Raw genomic sequence first — 24,628 nt, 5'->3', positions numbered from 1 at the left:
AGAAAGAAGAATATCAAATATGTACAGAAGCTAAATTGTGTTCGGGTAATTATTTCTTCATACACTACTAATAGATCTTAGGACACCTTCAGATATATGATGACATACTACTGGAAGCTACTTGTCATACTTGTTTCTATAGCTTGTATCTTTTACTTGTCATTTTATGGAACAGTGACTATCCCTATGTTTTTAAGTTAGTTCGGTCTTTATCGTATACTTGCGTAATTTTTATATGATTTAGATCGATAAATCGAAGAACATTACGAAATGAGTCACAATATTAAACCTTTTGACTTTTTTTTAGATATTATGGAAATAATTGTGCACATCGTGATACAAGCCTAAAATTAGGTATAAAGGTAATTAAAAAACATCAGCTGCTGGCCATTAAAAATTTCCATTTTTTTAAGATGGCCACCGCTCATTTTGCATATGGTGTTATATCCAATTGGCAACATTTCGCAAATCCTTGAATTATATGTTATAGGTATGGTATAATGTAAGTTTTGATGAAGCGTAAATAACAGCTCCTAAACTACAACAAAACAATACATAAATGACGAAAAATATGGTTACTTCCGGTACCAAAATGGCGGCAAAACGTTGAAAATGTAATTGTGTCATAATTTCCATCAACTTGACAAGCGATATAACTTTCTTTGTTAAGTTTGAATGTCTAGTTTGGTTAGAAATACAGGTTGCTTATCTTATAATTATCTGACAGTTTTAAATACAAGAGACCGTGCAAGGCAGGCCAGAGCGGTATCATTTACAGTTACCAACACAGCTGAATTTCTTGCCTTCTCATTTAAAACGTTCATTACACGAGGGTGCAAGGCAGCCAAAGAAGTCCATTTTGGTTTTCAACAGTCATTGATTTTTCCTTTATCCAACCCCGTCCAATACATGAATCAGGCTTAGCCCAAACATGTCCTCCTTGATATGCTTCTCTTTTGATGAGCTTCGGAAAAGAACCTTTACATCATAATGCCACTGCTTTATGACAAACCATTTAGATCGCGCCTCGTTAACAGCACATGTTGATGTTGCTCTGTCAAACATGTTGCAAACAAATGCTTTTATGCTGTCCATGTCTTTCTTCATTCTTAAGCAAAATAAAACTTCTGTTACATCTGGAAATACCTCCTATGTCAACCAAGCTGACCTCTTCCCTTTTCCACGAAAATTCGACAAAGTGTCACAGCCAATGAATGCATAGAAGAAAAGAAGAGCAGCAACTTTAGGACCAAACGCATTTGATATGTCACGTATAGGAGGCCATCAACAGTCTTTACTCCTTCCATATCTTATCCACAATTTGTTCCATCTAATTTTGCAAGTTCTGCAATTGTTAATACTACTACATCAGTGTCAGTACTACCTCAAATTACGTTTTACAACAATTTTCATAATCATGCTGAACATGGACAAACATTCATGTATCTGCTTCTTCGTGGTTATAAGGGATAGCCGAGAAGTATTCTTATTGATATTGCAAAGAATATTTTCACCATGAGTAACATACACATTTTATTAGTCTCTAAAGAAGCTATTCTGTCGGCAAGAAACTTGAAAAACCAAAACCTTGGTGTTCTACCAGAACCAACACCTTTCCGTTTAGCACAAGCACCTTGCCTTTGTCTTGTCACAGCCTATAAATTATTCATTTAGTAAACATCAAATACAGGGTCTACTCTTGAATACGTATCGATGCAAGATTTTATGTAAGGCATTATGACACCATTTGCATGATCATCAAACATTTTTGCCAAACTTGGTGGCCTGGAATTAAACATTGCTGTCCAACCAACGATACATGCTTCAGAATTTCGATCAGCAAATCGCAGAATGATTCAATTATACCCATTTGCAGCAATTTAATATAACTGACGTCCTCAGACAAAGACGGAGGAGCAGTTTGGTTGTTATGAATAAAGGAATATCCCAAGTTAAACTGTCTACCGTGACAAGAAATGAAAAGTCTAGCAAATATATCGCAATCACTGTTAAGGTTCTCTAGCTTTGGTTTTGACAAAACATTTCCAGTTTCATTTTACGGCCATAATAGGAAGTTGTTCTTTTAGATCTAGTGATAAAAAGAAAGTTCTCCTTCGTTTTGCATTTGCTTCAAAAGATCTTCGTATTGTTTGGACCAATATCTTGGAGTGTATATAAAAATCTTACATGCTTCCCAATCAACAATTTCTTTTATACAGTAATTCATTTTTACAAATCTGACGACTCATCTAGAAATTGATTTCCTAACCCGTTCATCGCTTTACAATGCCTTTGAAGATTTTTTAAAGAAATCCTTATGTGTTTTCGTAGAGTCTTTGTTATCTGATGTAGAATGACTCAAACCAATAAGTCTTTCCAATTCATCTTTTAGTCTACTGACTTCGTGTTCAGCTAACATCCATTTGTCTGAAGGGGATCTTCGGTTTCACCTATGATATCAACATCGCCCTTCACAATTGCATTTTTCTCTTTTTGTGCCTGATCAATTGTGCTATAAGAAAAAAATGATGGTCCTACGTTCAATGAAATTTTCATTTTCAAATTCCATTGTCACCTGTGGGTGATGTTCGGGAAGGGACGCCATATATCGGCGATAGATCGTTAAAGATCTAGCATAATTTACACGATAAAGACCTTCAAAAATACGATATCATGCTTTAAATGGACTGTTTGTAAAGTACGAAATATGACTAATGAAATGAGCATACTAACAAAAGCACAAGAAGTTCATAATCTATAATTGAATGCCATGAATTAAACTGTGGTTGAGATGAGTCTATTTCCTTACACTAGTCTATCAAATCATTGAACTTCACAGTTATGAAAAAATTCAAGTAAAACACATGCAGTTATCCTATGCGCGTGTCTAGTAATATGTTCTTTGGAGCATACACGAAAACAATCTGCCGTTCTAAAAGAGGGACCAAAGATACCAAAGGGACAGTCAAACTCGTAAATCTAAAACAAACTGACAACGCCATGGCTAAAAATGATAAAGACAAACAGAAAAACAATAGTACACATGACACAACATAGAAAACTAAAGAATAAACAACACGAACCCCACCTAAGTGTTGCAATATCGGCTTCAGTGAGGGCACATGTTCATCCACTATTAGGCAATATATCACCCAGAGTGTTATAATAAATCATTTCAATGTGAAATCCACCAAATATGACGATAAACTTATCTTCTCAGTACAAATTAGGCCATTTCCACTGAATTTGCTTAGCCATTACCAAAAGTGGCTGAACTGTGGTTGCAATTGATGTTTCTCCGGGATTAACCACTTTTTTTCGCCTTATCCATCGAATACCTGATCATTGCAACTGAATGGGCGTGTTTTAAAACAGTGGAATCATATAGAAGTTACACTCACTTGTACAGCTCTAGAATGGCCTCGATTTTTACGAGTAATGAGATAAACTACGATTTATACCAGTGTGCCCTGGTATTGCATGCAGATTGCTCTTAATGTCTATGAATAGTATGCGTATCGCAGCGTAAAATTGTTAAACGCACGTATATCATAACCTTTAAAAATGTTATGAAACCTCTTCATAAAATCATTAAAAATCCAAAACCACTAAATAATATTAAATAGTTCAAATGGTTTTGATTGATTATTTACATTGTCGCACATGCGGAAACCCTTGTCAAATATTCATTTTAGTATATATGTCACTAGTGAGGAAGGTAGTCACCAAACCTGATAATTGTTTTTATACTAAATAAACTCAATCATAGATACCAGGACTAAATTTTTTATATACGCCAGATGCACGTTTCGTCTACACAAGACTCTTCAGTGACGCTCGAATCAAAAAGGTTTAAAAAAAAAGTCAAATAAAGTACGAAATTGAAGAGCATTGAGATCCAAAATTCCTAAAAGTGTTGCCAAATTCAGCTAAGGTAATCTATAAAAGCCGGAGTATTTGAAAAAAATCAATATTTTGTAAACAGTTAATTTATAAATCTAACAATATCAATGATAATTCATGTCAGCACAAATAGCACAAATAGTTCTGACTACTGGGCCTGTGATACCCTCGGGGAAATAAATCTCCGCCAGCAGTGGCATCGACAGAAAGAACGTCAAAGAAAAGTTTCCAGAAAAATCAACATTTTTCAACTGAAAAACACTCAGCCATTTTAGAAAATGGCCGTGGCTATTTTGAAAATATTATCCAGCAGTTTTTCTTAAACAGTATATAATAATGATGCTTTGAGCTAATTTTCATGCTTGTATTATCATTTGCACAATGCCCTTGATTTCGCTTGCTAATATCGTCCACTATTTGTTCTTCAGTTTATAAAAATTAATCGTACAATTTAATTGAAAAAAATATGAAAGTATATAAAAAAATTAAATTTATAAAATCTTGAAATTAAATTAAATCTCGAGATAAATACAAGTGTCAATGTATCAATAGAAACACGTTGTCATGCACATATCATTATTATATTATAAACAATGTACATAGTTGATAATGCAGTCGAAGACAAACAATAGGCTAAGCTCTTAATTCAATACTTCAATTTTAAGTTTTGAAAATACCTGTTTATATACATTCCAATTATTTCCAGATGGTGATGGATGGACAGTTTGGACAGAATGGAGTGACTGTAGTGCCGACTGTGGAAAGACCGGCAACTCATCAAGGAGAAGAACGTGTATAGAACCTATTCCACATCAAGGTGGTGCTGACTGTGAACGTTGGAGCCAAGAAGACGTACCTTGCCAAGGAAGTTGTCATGGTTTGTTTTTTAATTGCTTAAGGGTTTTCCTATTTTAATTATTGTGATTTTATTAGTTTGATATATCCATATGGATTTAGTGATTTAGTTCTAATGACTTTAAAACTCGAATGCATTCTTAAAAGGATTATGCAAGACAAAGGAAAATAGGAGACAGACACTATGAGTTGCTGCTTTTAAACAAAGAATTGGATCAATGGTTCGTATGGTAATGTGGAAATTTTACAGTGGGTCAAGTTTCATTGAACTGTATGTGATATTACCCTCCTTTACATGGTGATGACATAAGGAATTTGGCGTACCAGCTTAATTTCACTTGCCAATAACGCCGTTATGGGTGACATGTGGAATCATTATTTACTTTTTGTGAAGTACAAAATAAAACTGCTTAACGATACATTTAATTGAACTATTTTTTTCAGGAGTAAGCGGTAACTGGAGCGAGTGGACAATTTGGTCTCAGTGCAGCGTCCAATGTGGACAAGGGAATCAAACTAGAACACGGAATTGTACAAACTCGACCGGAAGTGACTGTCAAGGAGAGAGCATGGAACAACAAACATGCACATTGGACGAATGTCAAGGTATCTAAAATTAATAAAATCTAATAATATTTATCGTTTAAATATCTTAATGGAGTAAACGTATAGGACTATTATCGAGTTATTTAAGATTTTGCTATGTAGGTTTTGATTTCCGAATCGATCATGACTATGATACAAGATTATAGTATTATACAAGAATTGTTTTGTCAAATTTTGCATCCATATTGCAAACAATAAATCCAAAAGACATTTGGTTCAATATATATATAATAGTTTATGTTTTTTTTTCTTTATTCACAAAAACATTAACTTACAAAAAAAAAGATAAGATCAAAGACGTGTTTATAGTTAATTTTGAATTTTCCTCGAAGTTCAGTATTTTTGTGTTTTTACTTTTTATATATTTATTAAAGCTGTGTGATGCTAATGCTTTTTTTTCAGAGAAGACATTATTTTTGAAAAAGGAATGGTGGTGATATAAAACAAACTGATATTATTTCATTTTCATTTCAGTAAATTGTCCCCGGGGTTTCACATCGGCATCCGGAAAGTGCTTCAAATACTACCGTGTCGGAAACAGCTGGCAAAATGCACTGGATACATGTAAAACTGATGGTCATATATTGATTCTGATTGACAGTGACTTGACATCAAATGCTCTTAAGACAATTATAAATGAAACCACTGATACAGGTAATCATATGATTAATAAAGATACATAATAAGTAGATATCAGCAAATGTTGTATAAGTGCCAATGAGACAACAGTTACTCTCAATTGAAGACACAATTTGTAAAAGTAAACCATTATAGCATGTATAGGTCAAAGTACGGTCTTCAACGCGGAGTCTTGTCTCACACCGAACAGTAAGCTATAAATATCTCCCAAAACGAGTAGTGTAAAACCATTCAAATGTTAAAAACCAACGGTATAATCTATAAAAAAAATATAAGAAACAAGAAACATTTATGAACCACATCAACAAACGACAACCACTGGTTCAGGTTCCTTACATGTAAAATGATTATGTATCAATGTGTACTTAAAAAGATACCGTATTAACATTATTTATATAAACTAATATCTGTTTAAAGGGTAAAAGATACACTTTTCACAATGTAAGATTTATTTAAGATTGCATATTAGAATGACAACATACAAACTTTTATAGTAGTCATCTGTTTAACTTGTAGATTTATCTACAGATATGTTTTTTTCTCTCAATCGATTTATGAGTTTCGAACAGCGGTATACTACTGTTGTCTTGATGTGCAATAAACATTTAATTTTCTTTGTCATTTGTGATCCCAGCTCCTTTTTGGATGGATGGTATAGATCTGGGACACAATGGAACATTTACTACAAGCGTAGGAGCATCTCTCATATGGACTAACTGGTCTCCCAGAGAGCCTTCAAATGTAGTGCAGTATCAGAACTGTATTAAAGTAGTACCAGATCAAAGCTATCAATGGGATGATGACGATTGCAATGTGGAAGCCCCATTTATATGTGAAGCCGACACAGTAACACTTTCATAATTAATTGAGGAATACCAATTAATAGTTAACAGATTGATCTTTTGTTTGAAAAAAAATCATTTTAACGTATGAAAATTGAGTAACTGTCTTAAACATATGTTCTTTTTAGACTGATTTGGAGATTTTTTAAATGCTATATCATCACTTCAATTTGAATTGAAATGAATTAAATTGTTGAAATAAGATCTTTGAGTATCGTTTGCATGGGTATACACATCTATTATGTCATCGACAAATTGAAAACATAATTGAATTTGCATTCTTTTCGAATGATTTTAGGGATGTACACTGTATAAGGACACATCCCCGTTTATTTTCCTTTTAGAGATTGCTTTATCTGTATATAATACACATTTATCATAAGGTTAGATTTTTTTCTCTGATTCATGATTTTTTGTTGTTATTTTTTTTTTTTAATTTTTAAGAAACAATGAGTACTCTTAAATTGTACTTTCATGTTAATTTGACCAGTTGATACAATTTTTATTGCATTACTGTAACTCAATCTGTATTTGTTTTGTGTTATTTCTCGTCTCACTATTTTTAATGTACCACCTTTGATATGTATTTTATAAATTAGTATGACGATAAATTTTCACCACTTTACTCGTACTATGAACAACAAATTTATCAATTTTGTAAAACATGTTTAATTTCGTGCTTCCAACTACAAAATTAAAATATTCAAATTTACCTGTGATTGATGTTTTATTAACGTAATCTTGTTTAGGGTTGGCACTGTTCATTTCAGGAATATGACATTTGTTGTCCATTCGTTTTATGTGTTTGAGCTTTTGATTTTGCCGTTTGAATTTTTGCTGTTCGGTAGGAGCCAAGGTTGCGTGTTGAAAAGTTAAAGTTTGACCTATAATTATAAACTTTTTACAAATAATTCATGAATCAAGCAGACCTAGAAAATAAATTCCAATTACACGTGGTCGCTATCTATTTATATTTTTGATTTAATCGGCTTATATGACTATCGAAGGTAATCTTGATGCTGAACTATCTGACGTCCAGACAAAAATATACACGAAATGAATGTATTTATTATAGAGCAAATAGGTATCAAAAGATGTGGTATGAGTGCCAATGAGATAACTCTACATCCCAGTCACAATTGCAAAAGTAAGAACAAATTCACCACGGAGTCATTGCTCACTCCGAACAGCAAGCTATTACGGGCCTAACGGGCCCAAAAATGACTAGTGTAAAATCATACAAACAGAAAAAACAACTGAGCTATTTATCTCAAAAACACTTATGAATCAAATCAACAAACGACAACCATTGAACATCAGGTTCCTGAGAAACGACATCTGCAACCATATGCAACTGGTTTAAACGTTTTAAAACCAGGTTCAACCCACCATTTTTTGCTTTAAAAATGCCCTGTACCCAGTCAGGAATATGACCATTGCTATATTATTGTTCGTTTCTGTGTGTATTACATTTTAAAGTTGTGTCGTTTGTTTTCTCTTTTTTTTTTAATGTGTAAATTCACATTGCGATAAGACGTGTCACGGTACTTGTCTATCCCAAATTGATGTATTTGGTTTTGATGTTATATTTGTTATATCTCGTGGGAATTTGTCTGATGCTCGGTCCGTTTCTTTGTGTGTTACATTTTAGTGTTATGTCTTTGTTCTCCTCTTATATTTAATGCGTTTCCCTCGGTTTTAGTTTGTAACCCCGATTTTGTTTTTTGTCCATGGTTTTATGAGTTTTGAACATCGGTATACTATTGTTGCCTTTATTTAATAGGCGCCAAACTTCCTTCTTACCTGAAACAATAGTGTAACTAGTGAACATACAGTGAATGAATAAATTTGATCTATGAATCAGCTATTTTTTTTAAAAGGAGGTGAGATGTAAAACATTATCAGAAAGATAACCATTACATAGCCTTGGATAGATTGAGCTCATGCTTTGTTATTTATTTAATTTAGACTTTTTCGCGAAAATTTGATGACATTAATAAATTTTTACCAATGAAAAACTGAACCTAAGCGATAACAAAACATGTTATTAAACCCAGGAAAAGCACATTTATAAAATACTGGTCTAACAAGATATTGACACATGTCACATAAGTAATACCTTTCAAAATTATTAAAAGCTATATAATACATATTGATCAATGAAACCCTCAAAAGATTTAACATCATAAATTAACTTTCAGTCTGATCTATCAGGAATCAATACTCTATGTACACAACACGAGTCAATTATCCGTATTTAAATTAATCAGGGATATTTACAAATTGCATTACGTTTCAAAGAAAAAGAGTAGATAACGGAAAAGGTTAAACATGATATACTATACGAATACGTATAATAAAACCTCCCACAACTGTTAATCGTCGGGGAAACTATGGGGAGGGGGAGATGATGTAGTGTTTGGTGAAATGTCCCAGTAACCATATATGTTAAAGGCATATAGTAAGAGGTCACCATATCGTCACAAACAATAAAGATATTTGGTTCATCGCTCAGATATTATACATAAAATAAGAAGATGGGGTATAATTTTCAACGAGACAACTCTTTATAAGAGACAAAAATGACAGGGAAATTATCATCTATCGGTCGCCGTTCGGCCTTCCAAATTCGTGTATTTAGTTTTGATGTTATATTTCTTATTCTCATCGGATTTTGTCTAATGCTTAGTCCGTTTCTATGTGTGCTACATTTTAATGTTGTGTCGTTGTTCTCCTCTTATATTTGATGCGTTTCCCTCAGTTTCAGTTTGTATACCCCGATTTTCTTTTTTGTCCCTAGATTTACGAGTTTTGAACAGCCGTATACTACTGTTGCCTTTATTCTTCCAACTGAGCACAACTCATAACTGATATGCAGCTATAAATGGACTCCCCCATGGGCACTAAGTGTGCCCCTTTAATAGCAGACTTGTTTTTGTACTGTTACGAATCACAGTTTATGACTAAACTCAGTAAAGACCCGTCAAAATTGCATTTAATTGATAAATTCAACAACACTTACCGTTATCTTGATGATATTTTTCGTTAAATAATCAAGAATTTTCTCAACATACTGCTGAAATTTGTCTCAAGGAACTTATACTTTAAATAAATCAAATGTATTCAGTAATAACTGTCCTTTCCTGGATTTAGATATTTCGGTTTTAAAGGGAAACTACACACTAAAATTTACGAGAAAAGAGACGATTTTTCGTTCCCTATTGTTAATTTTCCATTTTTAGATGGTCATGTTCCATCTTACGGTGTTTGTATTTCACAACTTGTTCGCTATGGCCGTGTCTGTTGTGACGTTTTTGATTTTAACGAACGCAACCTATGTATTACTGGTAAATTATTAAACCAGGAATATCGTTACCATAAATTACTTAAAACCTTTACTAAATTTATCCATAGATATAAAGATTTGGTTTTGAAGTTTGGTTGTACCTGTAGAAAACTTATTTCAAACGGGATAGCACATCCTCATTTTTACGGAAATGTTGTTAACCGTGCCCGGAAATTTAGAAATTATCAATGTAAACTTGTTGCTTCTTTAATTAAACGTATTCTAAAAGGTTACCTATTCAACACTGTAATAAGATCATTAAATATTGTTTTTATTGGTAAAAATATTGATTTTGTTGTTAGTAGATTAAAAGCTAACTAAATATTACTAGTATGTTATATACATATACATTTTCATGGATCTACAATCTGTCGATACCTGTTACTTGGCATTGTACAAGGTCATGTTTTTCTCCGGCTGTTTATGACGTCTTTACACTAAATCCATTGTATGTTGGATGTGTACGGATTGAGTTTGTAGTCTTAGAGGCATGACTTTTTTTATTAGTTGTTAGTGGCTTTGAACTAGCTGTTAGATAACTGCGAGTACTCTCAGATCTGCTCATTGTGTCTTTTTGTGTCGGGGTGTATAAGTACCCGGCCACGTCCACTTGTATTTTTTGTCTATCTAATGAGTTAAGCCTTTTTCAACTGATTTTTATAGTTCGTTCTTATGTTGTACTGTTATACCACTGTCCCAGGTTAGGGGGAGGGTTGGGATTCCGCTAACATGTTTAACCCCGCCACATTATTTATGTATGTGCCTGTCCCAAGTCAGGAGTCTGTAATTCAGTGGTTGTCGTTTGTTTATGTGTTACATATTTGTTTTTCGTTCATTTTTTTTACATAAATAAGGCCTTAGTTTTCTCGTTTGAATTTTTTTACATTGTCTTATCGGGGCCTTTTATAGCTGACTATGCGGTATGGGCTTTGCTCATTGTTGAAGGCCGTACGGTGACCTATAAATGTTAATGTTTGTGTCGTTTTGGTCTTTTGTGGATAGTTGTCTCATTGGCAATCAAAGTTGGTCCTCAGGTACAAAAAGCGTCAATTTTGACGTTTTTTCGTTCTTTTTCTCGACCTGTAAGTCCGAGAGATGCTAAAAGATGCATCCATCTGTAGTTTACATGTAGAATGGACACCAGTGAACACTTTTATCAGAACAGTTGTTAGGTCGGAGTGAAACTGATCTGGGTTTATCAGTGTAAAGAAGGTCATTTGCACCAAAATTCACAAAATTCGGGATTTTTCCAATTTTGAACTTTAACTGGACTTGCAACCGGAAGTAGTCGTTTCCTCGGCGTATTTTGATAATAAACACGACCAGTCGTTATTTGCCTTTATGTTAACGGTATTTGTCAAGGTTTCAGTCCTCTGAACTCTATGCCGTGATTAAGACCTTGAAGGTAAGCCCACCCCTAAAAAAAAAAAACAATTTTGTCCGATATCAAATTTTGAAGTTCGTATTTAAGCTCAAACTGAATATTTAAAGTGAGAAACATGACATGAATAGTTTCAGATTGAGGAAACGTGCATACACTACGGATCACTACGAATTAAATGGTATTACGATGACCTCTACATGTATGGAGCGCCATTGATGCCAAAATAACGGTATTCTGGGTACAGCCGTAATATTACGGCCCCCGCACGACAAGGGTTAAGATTAAAAGAGATGTATGCCTATATTAACTTTTTTTAAGTTTACATAATGAAAGGATGGGTGAACCATTCTAAATTTTTTTTCTCTCTTTTCTTCACTATAGATTATGTGCTTCGATTTAAGCTGGTAGGTGCATATCATGAATACATCGCTTCCTAAAAGCTTTTTTTTAACCATAGAGACTTCCTTCATAGAGCAAAACTATCTAAGAGGATTTTCATTTTGCTCTGCAGGCTGTTCAAATAAGAATCCATGTTGTTATCTTTGAAATATAGTAGGAAAGTAAGAAGCTTTGATATGACTGCAATGAAAACAAAATTCCACGATTTGAAAATTGGACAAGGAAGAAAACAACACCAGATCAACGTACTACGGCAGTACACAATCAAAAAGTCATACTGAGCTTCTTTTGCAATAGATACCTCGCATGTCAAATATTAATTAAAATTTCTTTACGATTTAATACATATCTGTTGGTAATTACTTAGAAATAATACGATTTAATAGAGAATTTTCCGCACCCAAGTAATAGGATAAAAAATAATGCGTTTTACTTCTTTTCCATCATACTCATGTTTTCCTGGATGGCAGTTCGTATTTGCATCTAAAACGAACAGGAGAAGTAAAAGAAGGTATGTGGATTTTTTCATATTGCGACATAAAAAAAGTTTTATCAGTTTTTATTCATTTACTCGTTTATTGTATTTTTTAGAAACATTGAGCTTTTATATTATTAGCGGACTTATTTACTATTATGTTTCTCTTTCATTTAATTCGAAAACAAATAGCATGCCAAAAAAGATGAATCAAAATATAAGTATATAACATTTGGGAGTTAAATATGATAAAGTAATGGTTTACCATTCTGGAGCACCTGAGTTGACGCTGGTTTTTGTTGGGGTTCGTGTTGCTCAAGCATTGTTTTTCTGTGAAGTGTTTTGTTATCGTTGTTTGTCTTCTTGTCGTTTTTCTATTGGCCACGGTGATGTCTGTTTTATTTAGACTTAATGTCGATTGTGTACCTTAAATGGTTTTGTATTCCTTTCTTTTTTAAATATTTTCTCTTTCTTTGTGTTTTCTGTTTCTTAGCAAGTTTAAAGTTTGATGTTTATCTTCTTTCCATTATTGAATATGATTTTCTGTTTATTCAAAATTTCAAATGACATTTTTCTCTTTTCATTAGCAAAGATGGCAAACTACTTATTTTTGATGGAACTGGGGAATAAAACAGTGAGTATATAATTCAATTCAAGTTTGTTTTAAATAACTCCGACTGAGAATAATCTCTGCCTGTTTCCAGACTTTGCTTTTGCCTTTTATTGCATATAACATTTCACTCACTTTATTATACCTAAAAATGTGTAAAAATGTGTAAAATAATTTGTATACATTGACCTATAATGATTTACTTTTTTTTTGAAATTGTTATTTGGATGGAGCGTTGTCTCATTGGCACTCACACCACATCTTCCTATATCTAAATAATAACAGAAAAGTATAACAAAAAATCCACAGGGTGAATATGCACCGACTAGTTTCTATCAATATAATTGTGTTTGTACAAATAACGTATCTTTCTTGTAAATCTGATCTATGTTCAGTCAAAGACTTAGCCAAAATTATTTTTGAAGCATTTTTGTCAGTAAAAGTATTGTATTTCCATTATTATCAAAAAACAAAGTAATTAAATGTTTGTAATCCATCTAGGTGACTGATGGTGACAATGCTAATCTAATAAAGTTAACAGTAACCGGGTGTGGATTTTCATTCGTTGGTACTATGCTGTCGTTATGCTTGATATGCTTTCTTCCGTAAGTAGTTAGAAATTCAAATTCAATTGAAGTTCATTCAAAGTGTTACTCCAGGTTGCATGCTTAAAGTTATGAATTACAAGTTGATTACATAATCATTCTTGAATGGGTACAAAATATCCAGTACTTCCACGGAAAACAGACGTTGAAAACTAAAACTATGAAACATTAGGAAGAGAAATGATAACAGTTGTTTTCGTGACAAAAAACTCTTATTGTCAAAAGACATAAAAATATAATAATAATTCAGTTTCCAAACACATTCGATTTCATAAGTAGTAAATGTTTTCCAAAGTATGTTTCCTACGAAAAAACTTTGAAAATCAATTCTAAGTGAGACATAAACATAATGCATCAAATGGTCAAAGTAAAACACTAGAAAAAACAGATATTTTTGCTGTATACCAACTTATAATCCGGGTAGTTTTAATCATTTTTTACTTTCTAGTCTGCAACGATTTATTATCACGATTTTCTGAGTCTCACGTTGATGATATTTCTTTCAAGAAACGACCAGTTTGTGCAAAACACAAACAGCAGTACAAAAAAACACAAACAAACTTATAGACTGGGCAACACAAACTCGGCTTTTTATATTCACGTTATTTTTCTACTCGTAATGCTTGCGAAAAATATTTGGGTTAAGTTATCTTATCGCAAATATGATGACAACGAAAAGCATGTTGAGAAATAATTTTAGACATCAACCTTTTATATGTACCTTTGATAACTGTTGTATGCATTAGCAGTAGCAATGTTTTTATTGCTGTTTACAATCTTAAAGTCAAATTGAGGCCTTGATAATCTGTGTTTATAATTGTAGTGTAGGAAATGACAGCACGTTCATATTAACAAATCTTTGCATCAGTTTGGTGACATCACAACTGGCGTTCATAGCAGCAGAAAATGCATATCCCGAAAAGGTAAAATGTTAACAAAATATGTAAATGTCTGTCTTTCTCATATTTTGTAACGTTAATATTGAAATCTGAGTTTTATAAATGTTATTCGATTGCAATATATTTTACAATAAAAGTTAGGTTTATAAAAAAATATATGATTTAAAGCAAAGTGTTATTAAAATTGAGAATGGCAATTCGGATGTGTAAAAGAGACAACAATCAAACCAAAGAGCAGAAAACAGCAGAAACCCACCGATATGTTTTCAACATAACGAGAATATTACGCAGAGGCGGGCTTCAGCTGGCTCCCGTTTACTAGATAAGCGTTTTGTGTTGTTGCTTTAGTTTGCTTATATATGATTTATCAAATTGACATTTTATATTTTCTATTTTTAGGGGATGTGTACATCCGCCACAGTTGTTATACAGTATTTGTTTCTTGTTGTCCACTTCTGTTCTTTCTCATATGGGATTCATCTATGCTCTAAGGTAATACAATTATAAACTTCCATGAAAATAGATAAACAATAGATATATGAAGATGTGACATGAGTGCCAATGAGACAACGCTCCATCCAAGTAACAATTTCTAAAAGTAAACCATTTTAGGTCAAGGACCGGCCTTCAACACAAAGCCTTGTCTTACACCGAACAGCAAGCTATAAAGGCCCCCAAACATACTTATTGTAAAACCATTCAAACGGGAAAACCAACGGTTTTATCTATATGAAAATGCATAGATTTTGAAGTGAAGAGCTAAACGTATCAATAATATAGGGTTATTGCATGAATATTGGGGAATATTGTCCCGAGTAGAATTTTATATTGCACGAGCTTGTGAGTGCAATATATGTTCTACGAGGGACAATATTCCCCAATATTCATGCAATAACCCTTTTATTGTATAGCAAAATGCTATTTGAAAGCAAAAATTGGTTTAAACTAAGATTTTAACGTTGATGACGTCATGAATTTTGAAGATTTATTGCACTAGGGCAATATTATAATTTATTGCATGCTAATTTTTGGTTACGTTCTGTGGGAAATATTATATTGCTATACAATAAAATAATATATTCAAATAATTCACCACTGCCGAATCGTCAGTATATCAATTATTTACTCGTAATCACGATTTTTACTATTGGCAGTTTTGAGTACTTTACCTTGAAAACGATGATAGATAGATCGAAACTTTTAAAACAAGCAAAGCTAATCATTAGAAATAATATCAGCATAACATTCAAAACCAAGCTACTACTTCTATTTCCAACATATTGCTGATTTATCCAATGACAGATAACACTGAAACATTGGAGTTTTGTAATCATATAGATATAGGAAGATGTGGTGTGAGTGCCAATGAGACAACTCTCCATCCAAAGAACAATTTATAAAAGTAAATTATTATAGGTCAATGTACGGCCTTAAACACGGAGCCTTGGCTCACACCGAACAGCAAGTTATAAAGAGCCCAAAAATTACTAGTGTAAAACCATTCAAACGGAAAAACCAACGGTCTAATCTATATAAAAAAACAAGTAAAAAGTTTGTTTTCAACCTACATTCATATACTTACAAATTATTGTTTTCAGTTGAAAAATTTTGGAGATATCAAGAAGAAACGCCCAGTGATTGTTTTTATGTGCTGGGGAGCGCCATTAATAATATCTTTATTGACAGTCTCGCTGCGAGGAGGAGACTTTGGAAAAGGTTCTTTGTAAGTTAATTTTTGTTTATACTTCATAGTATAATTGCATTAATCTATTGGCTAATAAACTATCACATGGTGTGAATTAATTCGGATATGTTTGTCCAAATAGGCTGGGCCTGTGAATAACCTCGACAACCGGTGTATTATCAAAAGTACCCGGACTTTTGCTTTGAATCAAGTGATGATTAGAAAAAAGGTAACATTTTAAATTTTTTAGTGTACTTCAGATGTTCAGTTATCCTTTAACTTACACCTTGATTTAAGTTAATCATAATACAGTTCTTCCGGGTTATCATTTGTTTTAATTCTATAAATTATAGATAAGTTTTATATTTAACAGTATGTTTCGGTTGTTTGTAGATGCTGGTTACCTACGGAGCACGGAACCAGATGGGCTTTTCTTGGTCCGGTGATGATGATACAAATTGTAAGTACTAAATCTTTTATTATAAAACAAAATATATACAGTCACAATTACATAGAATTACACAGGTCATTTACACAACACACAAATAATATGAAAAACTAAAAAATTAAGTGGATTCACCTCCACTGGGAATGATCCAACCTTCAAAATTTGAAAGACTAGGATGTATGAGACCTGTAAACGTGAGGAGTATTATTACTAAAAAGAAACCTAAATAATGCCCAACTCGTCTTAGGTCGTCATTTACTGAGGGAGATGGAACTTAAGTTTGTTAAATAATTCAACAATTTACCAACAGAGAATTTACTGGAAAGAACATGTTATGAATCATGCCAGAACTGTACTGACAATAGACCACTTTCGAGTTCCTCCGTACATCAGTACAATTTATGAGGCCTTTTTCGTTCAAAACACTTGCATGTTATATTCAAGAGAGGCATCGAATCCTATTTAGGGGCATAACCGGCAAGTCTCCTCTAAATCCTTAGTAAATTTGCTTGATTGGCAGAGAAGTAGTAGAATATTAATATATGGAGTAACCAGTCAATTACATTCTAAGCTTTTGGAATCTATTCACTAATTCAATCATACGTTGACAATAACGGACGTTAAAAAACTATGGTATATAAATGATGTAAATGTTAGTGTCCCAGTGGGGGATCCAGGGGTGTTGGTTCCGGGGGTAGGAACGCTCCTTTTTATGTTAGAATGTGGGCAAATGGTTGGAACCCCTTTATGACTGGGTCAGGCCAATGTGAATAGCTGGGTTAAACATTTTAAAAGTAAAATGAAAAGTAAAACTTTAAACGTAGATGACAACATTTTAATTTTGACAAAATATTTTAGATTATGAATAAAATGTAAAATATAATGCTCTGTATGTACTGAAAATTTCGTCATAGGTGCTTGTGAATTCAATAAAGTTAACTAAAAAGCATTTCTTTTTTGCCACTAGTATTTTTGTATAGACTCTTTAACGTAAAAAAAAAGATCTCAGATTAATATACAATGTATTCTACATAACTTATTCAACTATTTAATTGTAATTCTTCTTTTTACATTTAGATCAATTGGTGTGTTTTTCTGCTAATGATGGCTACACGTTTCTCACTTGACATTAAACGGGGAGAAAGTCTCCCTAATATAATAAAGTGAGTATGAGTGAAATATCTATTTAACATTCATAACAAATGCGCTTCGTTTCTTATATAGTAAGGTTTATTTCCGCTGGTGAAGTTGAGATAAATATGCCAAAGCTATTTCTTATACATAGTTCAGATATTCCGTGCTCGGTCTATATGCCATTTTGTGCTTCTTTGTTACATATTCGTTTTGTTTTGTCAGTGATTAAGATTAAAACATAATGTTGGCTGCTGTAGTTTGGACATTTTTGCCTAGTATGTCTTGTTTTGTTCATGCATCTATGTCCATATAATAAAAACCAGGTTCAATCCAATATTTTTTACATAAGAAAATGGCTGTACCAAGTTATGAATATGACAGTTGATGTCCATTCGTTTGACATGATTGAGCTTTTAATTTTGCCATTTGATTAGGGAATTTCCGTTTTGAATTTTCTTCGGAGTTTTTCTGTGATTTTACTATTTATAGACCTGAGATTAATATGTCCTAGCTGTTTTTTGTTAAACAGAGATTTCCTGTTTATAGACCTGATATAAGAGTGTTGAAAGTGGCATTTAACACCAATCAGTCTATTAATCAATTCAATGGCATAAACACGACGAAAACGCAAACAACCAAAACAAAATATTGCGCACAATAAATGAACCTCATTAAAAACCTGGGTAAATTGTGGAACTGTTCAACTTCGCTTCAACTTTGTACTTATTTGGCTTCATAACTATTTTGATATGAGCGTCACTAATGAGTATTGTGTAGACTAAAAGCGGGTATGGCATACTAAATCATAATCCTGGTACCTTTGATAACTAACTACTATCAACAATATTGCTCAGCAGGTACAAATTCGGTGATACATTACATTTTGAAATGTCACATTCGGCGAAAATAGATGGGATTTGGTAACTTTACAAGTAGAACATATATGTTGACATCTGCATGTAACACTGATGTTCTATAATAGTCAACTAAATCATGGTGGCGTATGCATATTTTTTAAAAGGAGGATAACTTTATTGGAATTATTGATGCTATAGCTGCGTTAAAGACAGTGTCTATCAATAGAATTTAATTAAGGATTGTGGTTTTGTTTATCACATATTTCTTATATGCAAAACAAAAGAAGAATTGAATGGGTTGTAAAGATCTGTGTAATGATTCCCTTAACGAATAGTCAGAAAAGTGAAAATCTAAATTAAATAGTGTTAATGTTACTAGCTAACAACTTAAGTTGCGTATATTTTAAACAAAAATCTCTGAATCAATTATATCAATGAATTGTATATTTTAATATATTATTGATTACACTAATATACTGATATAAAGAGATTTATGAGTTTGACTGTCCCTTTGGTATCTTTCGTCCCTCTTTTTGTACATGTGTATCTTTTGGAGATAATGAGTGTGTATATTATTCATAGGCAGCAGTGTTTAACTGGAGTGTCGTTGTTGAGTGTTTTAGGACTAACATGGACTCTTGGTTTCATCGTGACCTTTGGTTCTCCTAAGGTCATGGCCTATGTATTCGTATTCCTGGCATCAACACAGGTAGGAATATATTTCATGTCTGACATATCTTTATATAAGATGACTTCTAGATAGATTTATAAAAATGATCCTTCATTTAAGAAACATTTCAACTATATGTATCTATAGTTCCATCCTGTTAGATGGTTTTGAAGTCTATGTCACCTTTATTATAGATTGCTTTAGAATATTTATAACTAGCACTTTTATTCGCAGATTTGGAGAAACAATTGAAATGAATTTAATAATTTCGACGAAATGTTTTATATAGAAATTCTCACAAAGTTTTGATTGAAATTGTACTGTGTTGTCTTCTGAAATTTATTAATATGGCGGTAATTTTTATTTTTCTTATGAATCTTCCTTACAGGGAATGCTACTTTTCTTCTGTCATGTTCTTACTAACAATCAAGTAAGGAAAGTTCTATGCGTGAAGATGAAACCGCGTGACCCTGACGCATCCGTGTCTGTAGATTACAGCGAGGATTACACAAGGACATCTAATGTATTTGAACACAGTGAAAGAAACCATTCACGACTAGACCATCCATCCTCCGGGTAGGTATGTAGTGTTAGTATAGATTAGTTGGCTGTATCTTTTTTTTTTGGGGGGGGAATATATTTCTATAAAAAAAAAATATCTTAATATCGTATTCTATTTCTATACAAGATTTTCCTGGTACATGTTTAGATCTTCATAATCAAAAGTTAAAAGAATATCAGATAGTTTGGGAAAAAAGTACAAAATTACCGAACTCCAGGGAAACTTCAAAACAGAATGAAATAAAGCGAGGGAGTTATGATTCATTTATTTTTACACTATTAGTGTTTAAGCTTTTAAAGGCAAAATTCTAACAATTGTTTTCGGCTACCTAAAATCAATCTGAACACGCCAACTAATTCAGTATTCAATAGCTTGTAGCTGCTACTCAGAAACTCAGGTTTACTTTTTAAATTGTTATTTGGATGGAGAGTTGTATCATTGGCACTCACACCACATCTTCCTATATCTATTATAAAGCGTCATCAAGTAGTGTCTGAGTAAAAATTTGATGTACCAGGGTTATAACAAAGAACATCTCCTCCTCTTTCTAAAAATAAAAGTTCATCGGAAGATACCAAGACCTTATTGATACTTCAACTTCAGAAATAATGCACAATTGTCTTGAAGTATGGATTATGGGTACTGACGTTGTTTATCTTCTCAATTACGTGTTGTAGTATTCATTTATTGGTGTTTTTGAATTATTAATTTTACTGTTTAGTCTTTTGTTTCTGTAATATCCATTTGATGTTGCTCGGTACATTCACATCCAGTCATTGCGTTATTGTGGTAAGGTAAATTTTGTCTTTTTGTCTTTCGGTTTTGCTTGTGTGCTTTTTTCTATATGTTTTTTAATTCGTTGTTGTCATATTTTTGTGTTTTTATAGTGATTAAGTTTATATCATTATCAAAAGAAAAATGATGTTCTCCATATTCTTGATATTTTTACCCTTTATATCTGTTTGCTTTGCTCACACTTTGTTTTCAATATAATGGAATGTAATGAGACTTTCATGCATGTGATAGGTTTAGCTTGCTGTAAAACCAGGTTTAATCACTCATTTTATACATCAAAAAGTGTCTGTAACAAGTCAGGAATATGACAGTTGATATGTTTGAGCTTTTGATTTTCAACTTACTCGCACATTGCTTTGCTTTTCACTTGACATTCTATCGTAAACTCACATATTGCTTAACCCTTTTTATTCATCTTCTTTATTTAACATTCTTACTTTATATATATCTTATTGAGTCAATGTTCCCTTAATCGTTTTTTAAGTTATTTTATGTTTATGCCCCTCCTATGATGGTAGAGGGGCATTATCTTTTCTGGTCTGTGCCTCCGTTCGTCCGTTCGTTCGTTCGTTCTTTCGTTCGTCCATCTGTCCGCCCGTTCGTTCTTCTGTGCGTCCGTTCGCCCCACTTCAGGTTAAAGTTTTTAGTCAAGGTAGTTTTTGATGAAGCTGAAGTCCAATCAACTTAAAACTTAGTACACTTGTTGTTCTTGAGTATGAATTCGTTTATAATCCACTTCACAATCCCTTTTCTTAAAGCGACAGTCCATGTGTGCCTTCATGGCCACCCTCATCAAATCATCGTTTAATATTTTTAGAGACTATTTTTTTTCTTTTAAAGACAAATTCCATTCACATTGGTACTTACCTTAATTAAAATTTGACAAACAACCCTCAATGTCACAATGCAGAAAAACAAAATTCAAATGGAAAAAGCAATGTATACTTACGCGTTTTGACCACTGATGAATTACAATGTATTTTAAATAAGTGTCACTGAACACTTAATCCTAAATTTATGACAGTGTAATATGATATTGAATTGAGGTACTTAATACACAAATTATTCATTAGATATCATAATATCTACACATCTGTTTTTCAAAGGTGTGATCAATTTATTTAATAAAAACCCTTTACTGCAACCAAACCATATCTATTTCAGCCCGGTCTTTGTATGCAAAGTGGTTCATTTTTCGGATGGAGTCATTGGGTAATTACACAGACCAGAATTACGTTTCCTGTTGGAGCATTTATTGCATTTGAGTCCCTGCCAACTTTCGTCATAATGAGACACTATACATTGCTACCTCCATTCACCTTTGTTTTTCTGCATTTTAACATTACGCATTCATTATACACGTTTAATCTCATCATAAAAGTAATATGCTTAAAACGAACTGCTCAAAAGGAGGGAAAGACTGAATTAAATAAACGAATGGAAGACTCAATACGACTGTGAACTAATTCTTAGACGAGGCATTTAAAATTATACATCTGAAAAATGTCCACCAAAATGTGACGAAGAGCGAACAGTCCGCAATACACATTATACCGAAACATATTACTGAGAAACCCAAACCCTCTTGTTACACGTGAACTCACTTGGAGCAGTTCCTGATCCACTAGAAGATTCAAACATTCATCTAAAATAGAGTGATGTGCGGTATTTAATAATTAATATAGAGATATCGTGCTCACTCATGACTCCAAGTTGAAGTATAGTTTAAAAAACTCAAAGATTTAGCAGGCTTGTAATTGTATATACCAGAAGCGCGTTTCTTCTTAAAAAGACTCATTAGTGATGCTCAAATCAGAGTTAAAAATATAGAATGAAGCTAAGAGCATTGGGGAACCAACATTCGGAAAGTATTTTTACGAATTCAGCAAGATGATAGTCATAAACGAGGAAAGGCAATATATCAAATGTCCAACAAGATATGGGAACTATCCTCCTGCTGATTCAGGTTTATTTTCACAAGGGATTTTTGAGTATGTGCCAACTGGTCAAGATCAAACGAATAAGACCAACTTATATTGATCTTTTGTTTTCTTTCAGACATTCAGACAACGGAGTAAAGATGAATCGTCGCAGATCTGAAGTCGTGACCAAAACTGAGAAGTTTGGACATCAACTTGAGGTTCAGCAAAATCAATTACAGCATAGAAGAAGACGTTCATCCGGCCGAAAAATGAGTGACAACTGAATACTTCAACACCGGTCAGCACCAACAAAACAAATAACTAAAAACATATCACGATGTATACTTGCTTTTGATAATTCTTCCAGAAAAGAATTGACATTATCTCAGTTTTGTAGTTAGAAAACAATAAATAATTTATTGGTACGATTGCCAATGAGATACAATGTATACGTATACATTACATATGCATTACATATATACATCGATTGTTGTGACTTGTATTGAAAACTAAATATTGTAAACTCTATACTACTCGTATATGAATGTTTTGATTTATTTGCAGAGCACATGCATGTGTTTGGTTTTTTTTTGTTTTTTTTTTATTTGTAATGTGCATGTCATATCAATTAAATATATATATAATTTCTTTCGTTTGAACGTAGTGAATAAGAGTGAAATTATTTTCTCTTGTTTGTTCATGATGTATGTAGGTGTCGTGCTTATCGCACGGTCATTTTTCCCGCCAAAACGGGGGTTTTGGTCATTCAGCACGACAGCGCCGAACCGTCAACACACATTTATCTAAAGTTTAATTCTTAAGTAAGTTGGTAAATTTTTTGTAATGTCGGACCCTGAAGAGAGGGAAACCCCAGAACAGAAGGTGTCTCTTAGAGACGTTATGAAAGCTGTTAAAACCCAGGGTGATTTTAACGAAAAACTTAGGAAAGACATTTCCGAATTAAGACACGAAGTTCACGGGTCTACTGTTGCAGTTGCTTCCCAGGTTAAAAAGTTAAAAACTGAATCTCAATATATTTGGAAATATGAGGGAAATAAGGTTCAATTTCTACTAAATACTGAATTTTCAGAAGACCTGACACAAGCTATTTGGGCCATTGATAATTCAAAGACCGACTACGCACGGGAAACTATTACTGAAGTAATTGACAAGATTAAAAGACGAAATAAACTTGTTAAGATTGCCGATAGTAGTGTAGGGGGTTGGGAGACTGTTAGGCAATATGAAAGTAATCCAGTGGCCAGTAACTCCGACGATGAGAACAAAATTAATAAAGCTGAGAGTAGGGCGATACGTAAACGTAATGCAAAAGGAAAAAAGTCTGCTTCTAAGAAGGCTAATTATTCTGCTCCTAGTACTCCTTCTCAATTTGTTGATACTTTCCACACAAAATATCAGCCCTTTCGTGAACCCCAGTCATGGTACAATGGTCAAGCCTTGTATCAAAATCAACCCAGCACGAGCGGATTTCAACGACAAAATAGACAAGGTGCATGTTATGGTTGTGGATCGTTCCAGCACTGGAGAAGCCAGTGTCCCTTCAATCCCAGACCTATCCAGCCAAAATCGAAATAGTACAGACTTTATAAAAGATGAGTATAATTGTAGCATAGATTATTTAATTGAAAATAATACAACTAAAGTATCTTCGATAAGTGACTCGGATAATCTCACTAATGATTACTACGAGTATAAACAGGGACAGGCACATATTATTGTGAAGGACAGGCTTCAAAGTCACTATTCTTTTTGGAAAAATATTGGTTGTTATGATTATATTTTAGATACTATTTTGAATGGTTACAAAATTCCTTTTTACAGTACCCCTCCTTCTATATGCTTAAAAAACAATCGATCGGCAATCATCCATAGCGAGTTTGTTACCGAAGCTATACATGATCTTCTTATAAGGGGTTTGATTGAGGAATGTGAATTTCAACCTCGTGTTGTAAATCCTCTTACAGTTTCAGCG

The 24,628-nt window shown here is 33.1% G+C and overlaps 3 protein-coding genes across 3 annotated transcripts; all 3 read left to right on the top strand.

The window, feature by feature from the left end:
• The first annotated feature begins 1,515 nt into the window (after positions 1-1,515).
• On the top strand, positions 1,516-5,537 carry LOC134723102 (ectin-like). Its single transcript, XM_063586742.1, has 3 exons — positions 1,516-1,673; positions 4,569-4,780; positions 5,203-5,537. Exons 1-3 carry the CDS (start codon positions 1,516-1,518, stop codon positions 5,370-5,372), a joined length of 540 nt encoding a protein of 179 aa, XP_063442812.1. The 3' UTR covers positions 5,373-5,537.
• LOC134723101 (perlucin-like) lies at positions 5,488-6,864 on the top strand. The gene is made up of 3 exons (XM_063586741.1): positions 5,488-5,509; positions 5,839-6,018; positions 6,638-6,864. The coding sequence occupies exons 1-3, from the start codon at positions 5,488-5,490 to the stop codon at positions 6,862-6,864; spliced, it is 429 nt and encodes a 142-aa protein (XP_063442811.1).
• Positions 6,865-12,433: 5,569 nt separating this feature from the next.
• On the top strand, positions 12,434-22,979 carry LOC134723100 (adhesion G-protein coupled receptor D1-like). The gene is made up of 11 exons (XM_063586740.1): positions 12,434-12,485; positions 13,037-13,083; positions 13,561-13,664; positions 14,488-14,587; positions 14,963-15,055; positions 16,162-16,286; positions 16,641-16,707; positions 17,773-17,858; positions 19,269-19,395; positions 19,745-19,932; positions 22,772-22,979. The coding sequence occupies exons 2-11, from the start codon at positions 13,042-13,044 to the stop codon at positions 22,917-22,919; spliced, it is 1,080 nt and encodes a 359-aa protein (XP_063442810.1). The 5' UTR covers positions 12,434-12,485; positions 13,037-13,041; the 3' UTR covers positions 22,920-22,979.
• Positions 22,980-24,628: the final 1,649 nt, after the last annotated feature.

This window comes from Mytilus trossulus, chromosome 6 (genome assembly GCF_036588685.1).
Source record: "Mytilus trossulus isolate FHL-02 chromosome 6, PNRI_Mtr1.1.1.hap1, whole genome shotgun sequence".
Taxonomy (NCBI): Eukaryota; Metazoa; Mollusca; class Bivalvia; order Mytilida; family Mytilidae; genus Mytilus; species Mytilus trossulus.
This window is presented reverse-complemented; position numbering and strand designations above follow the sequence as displayed.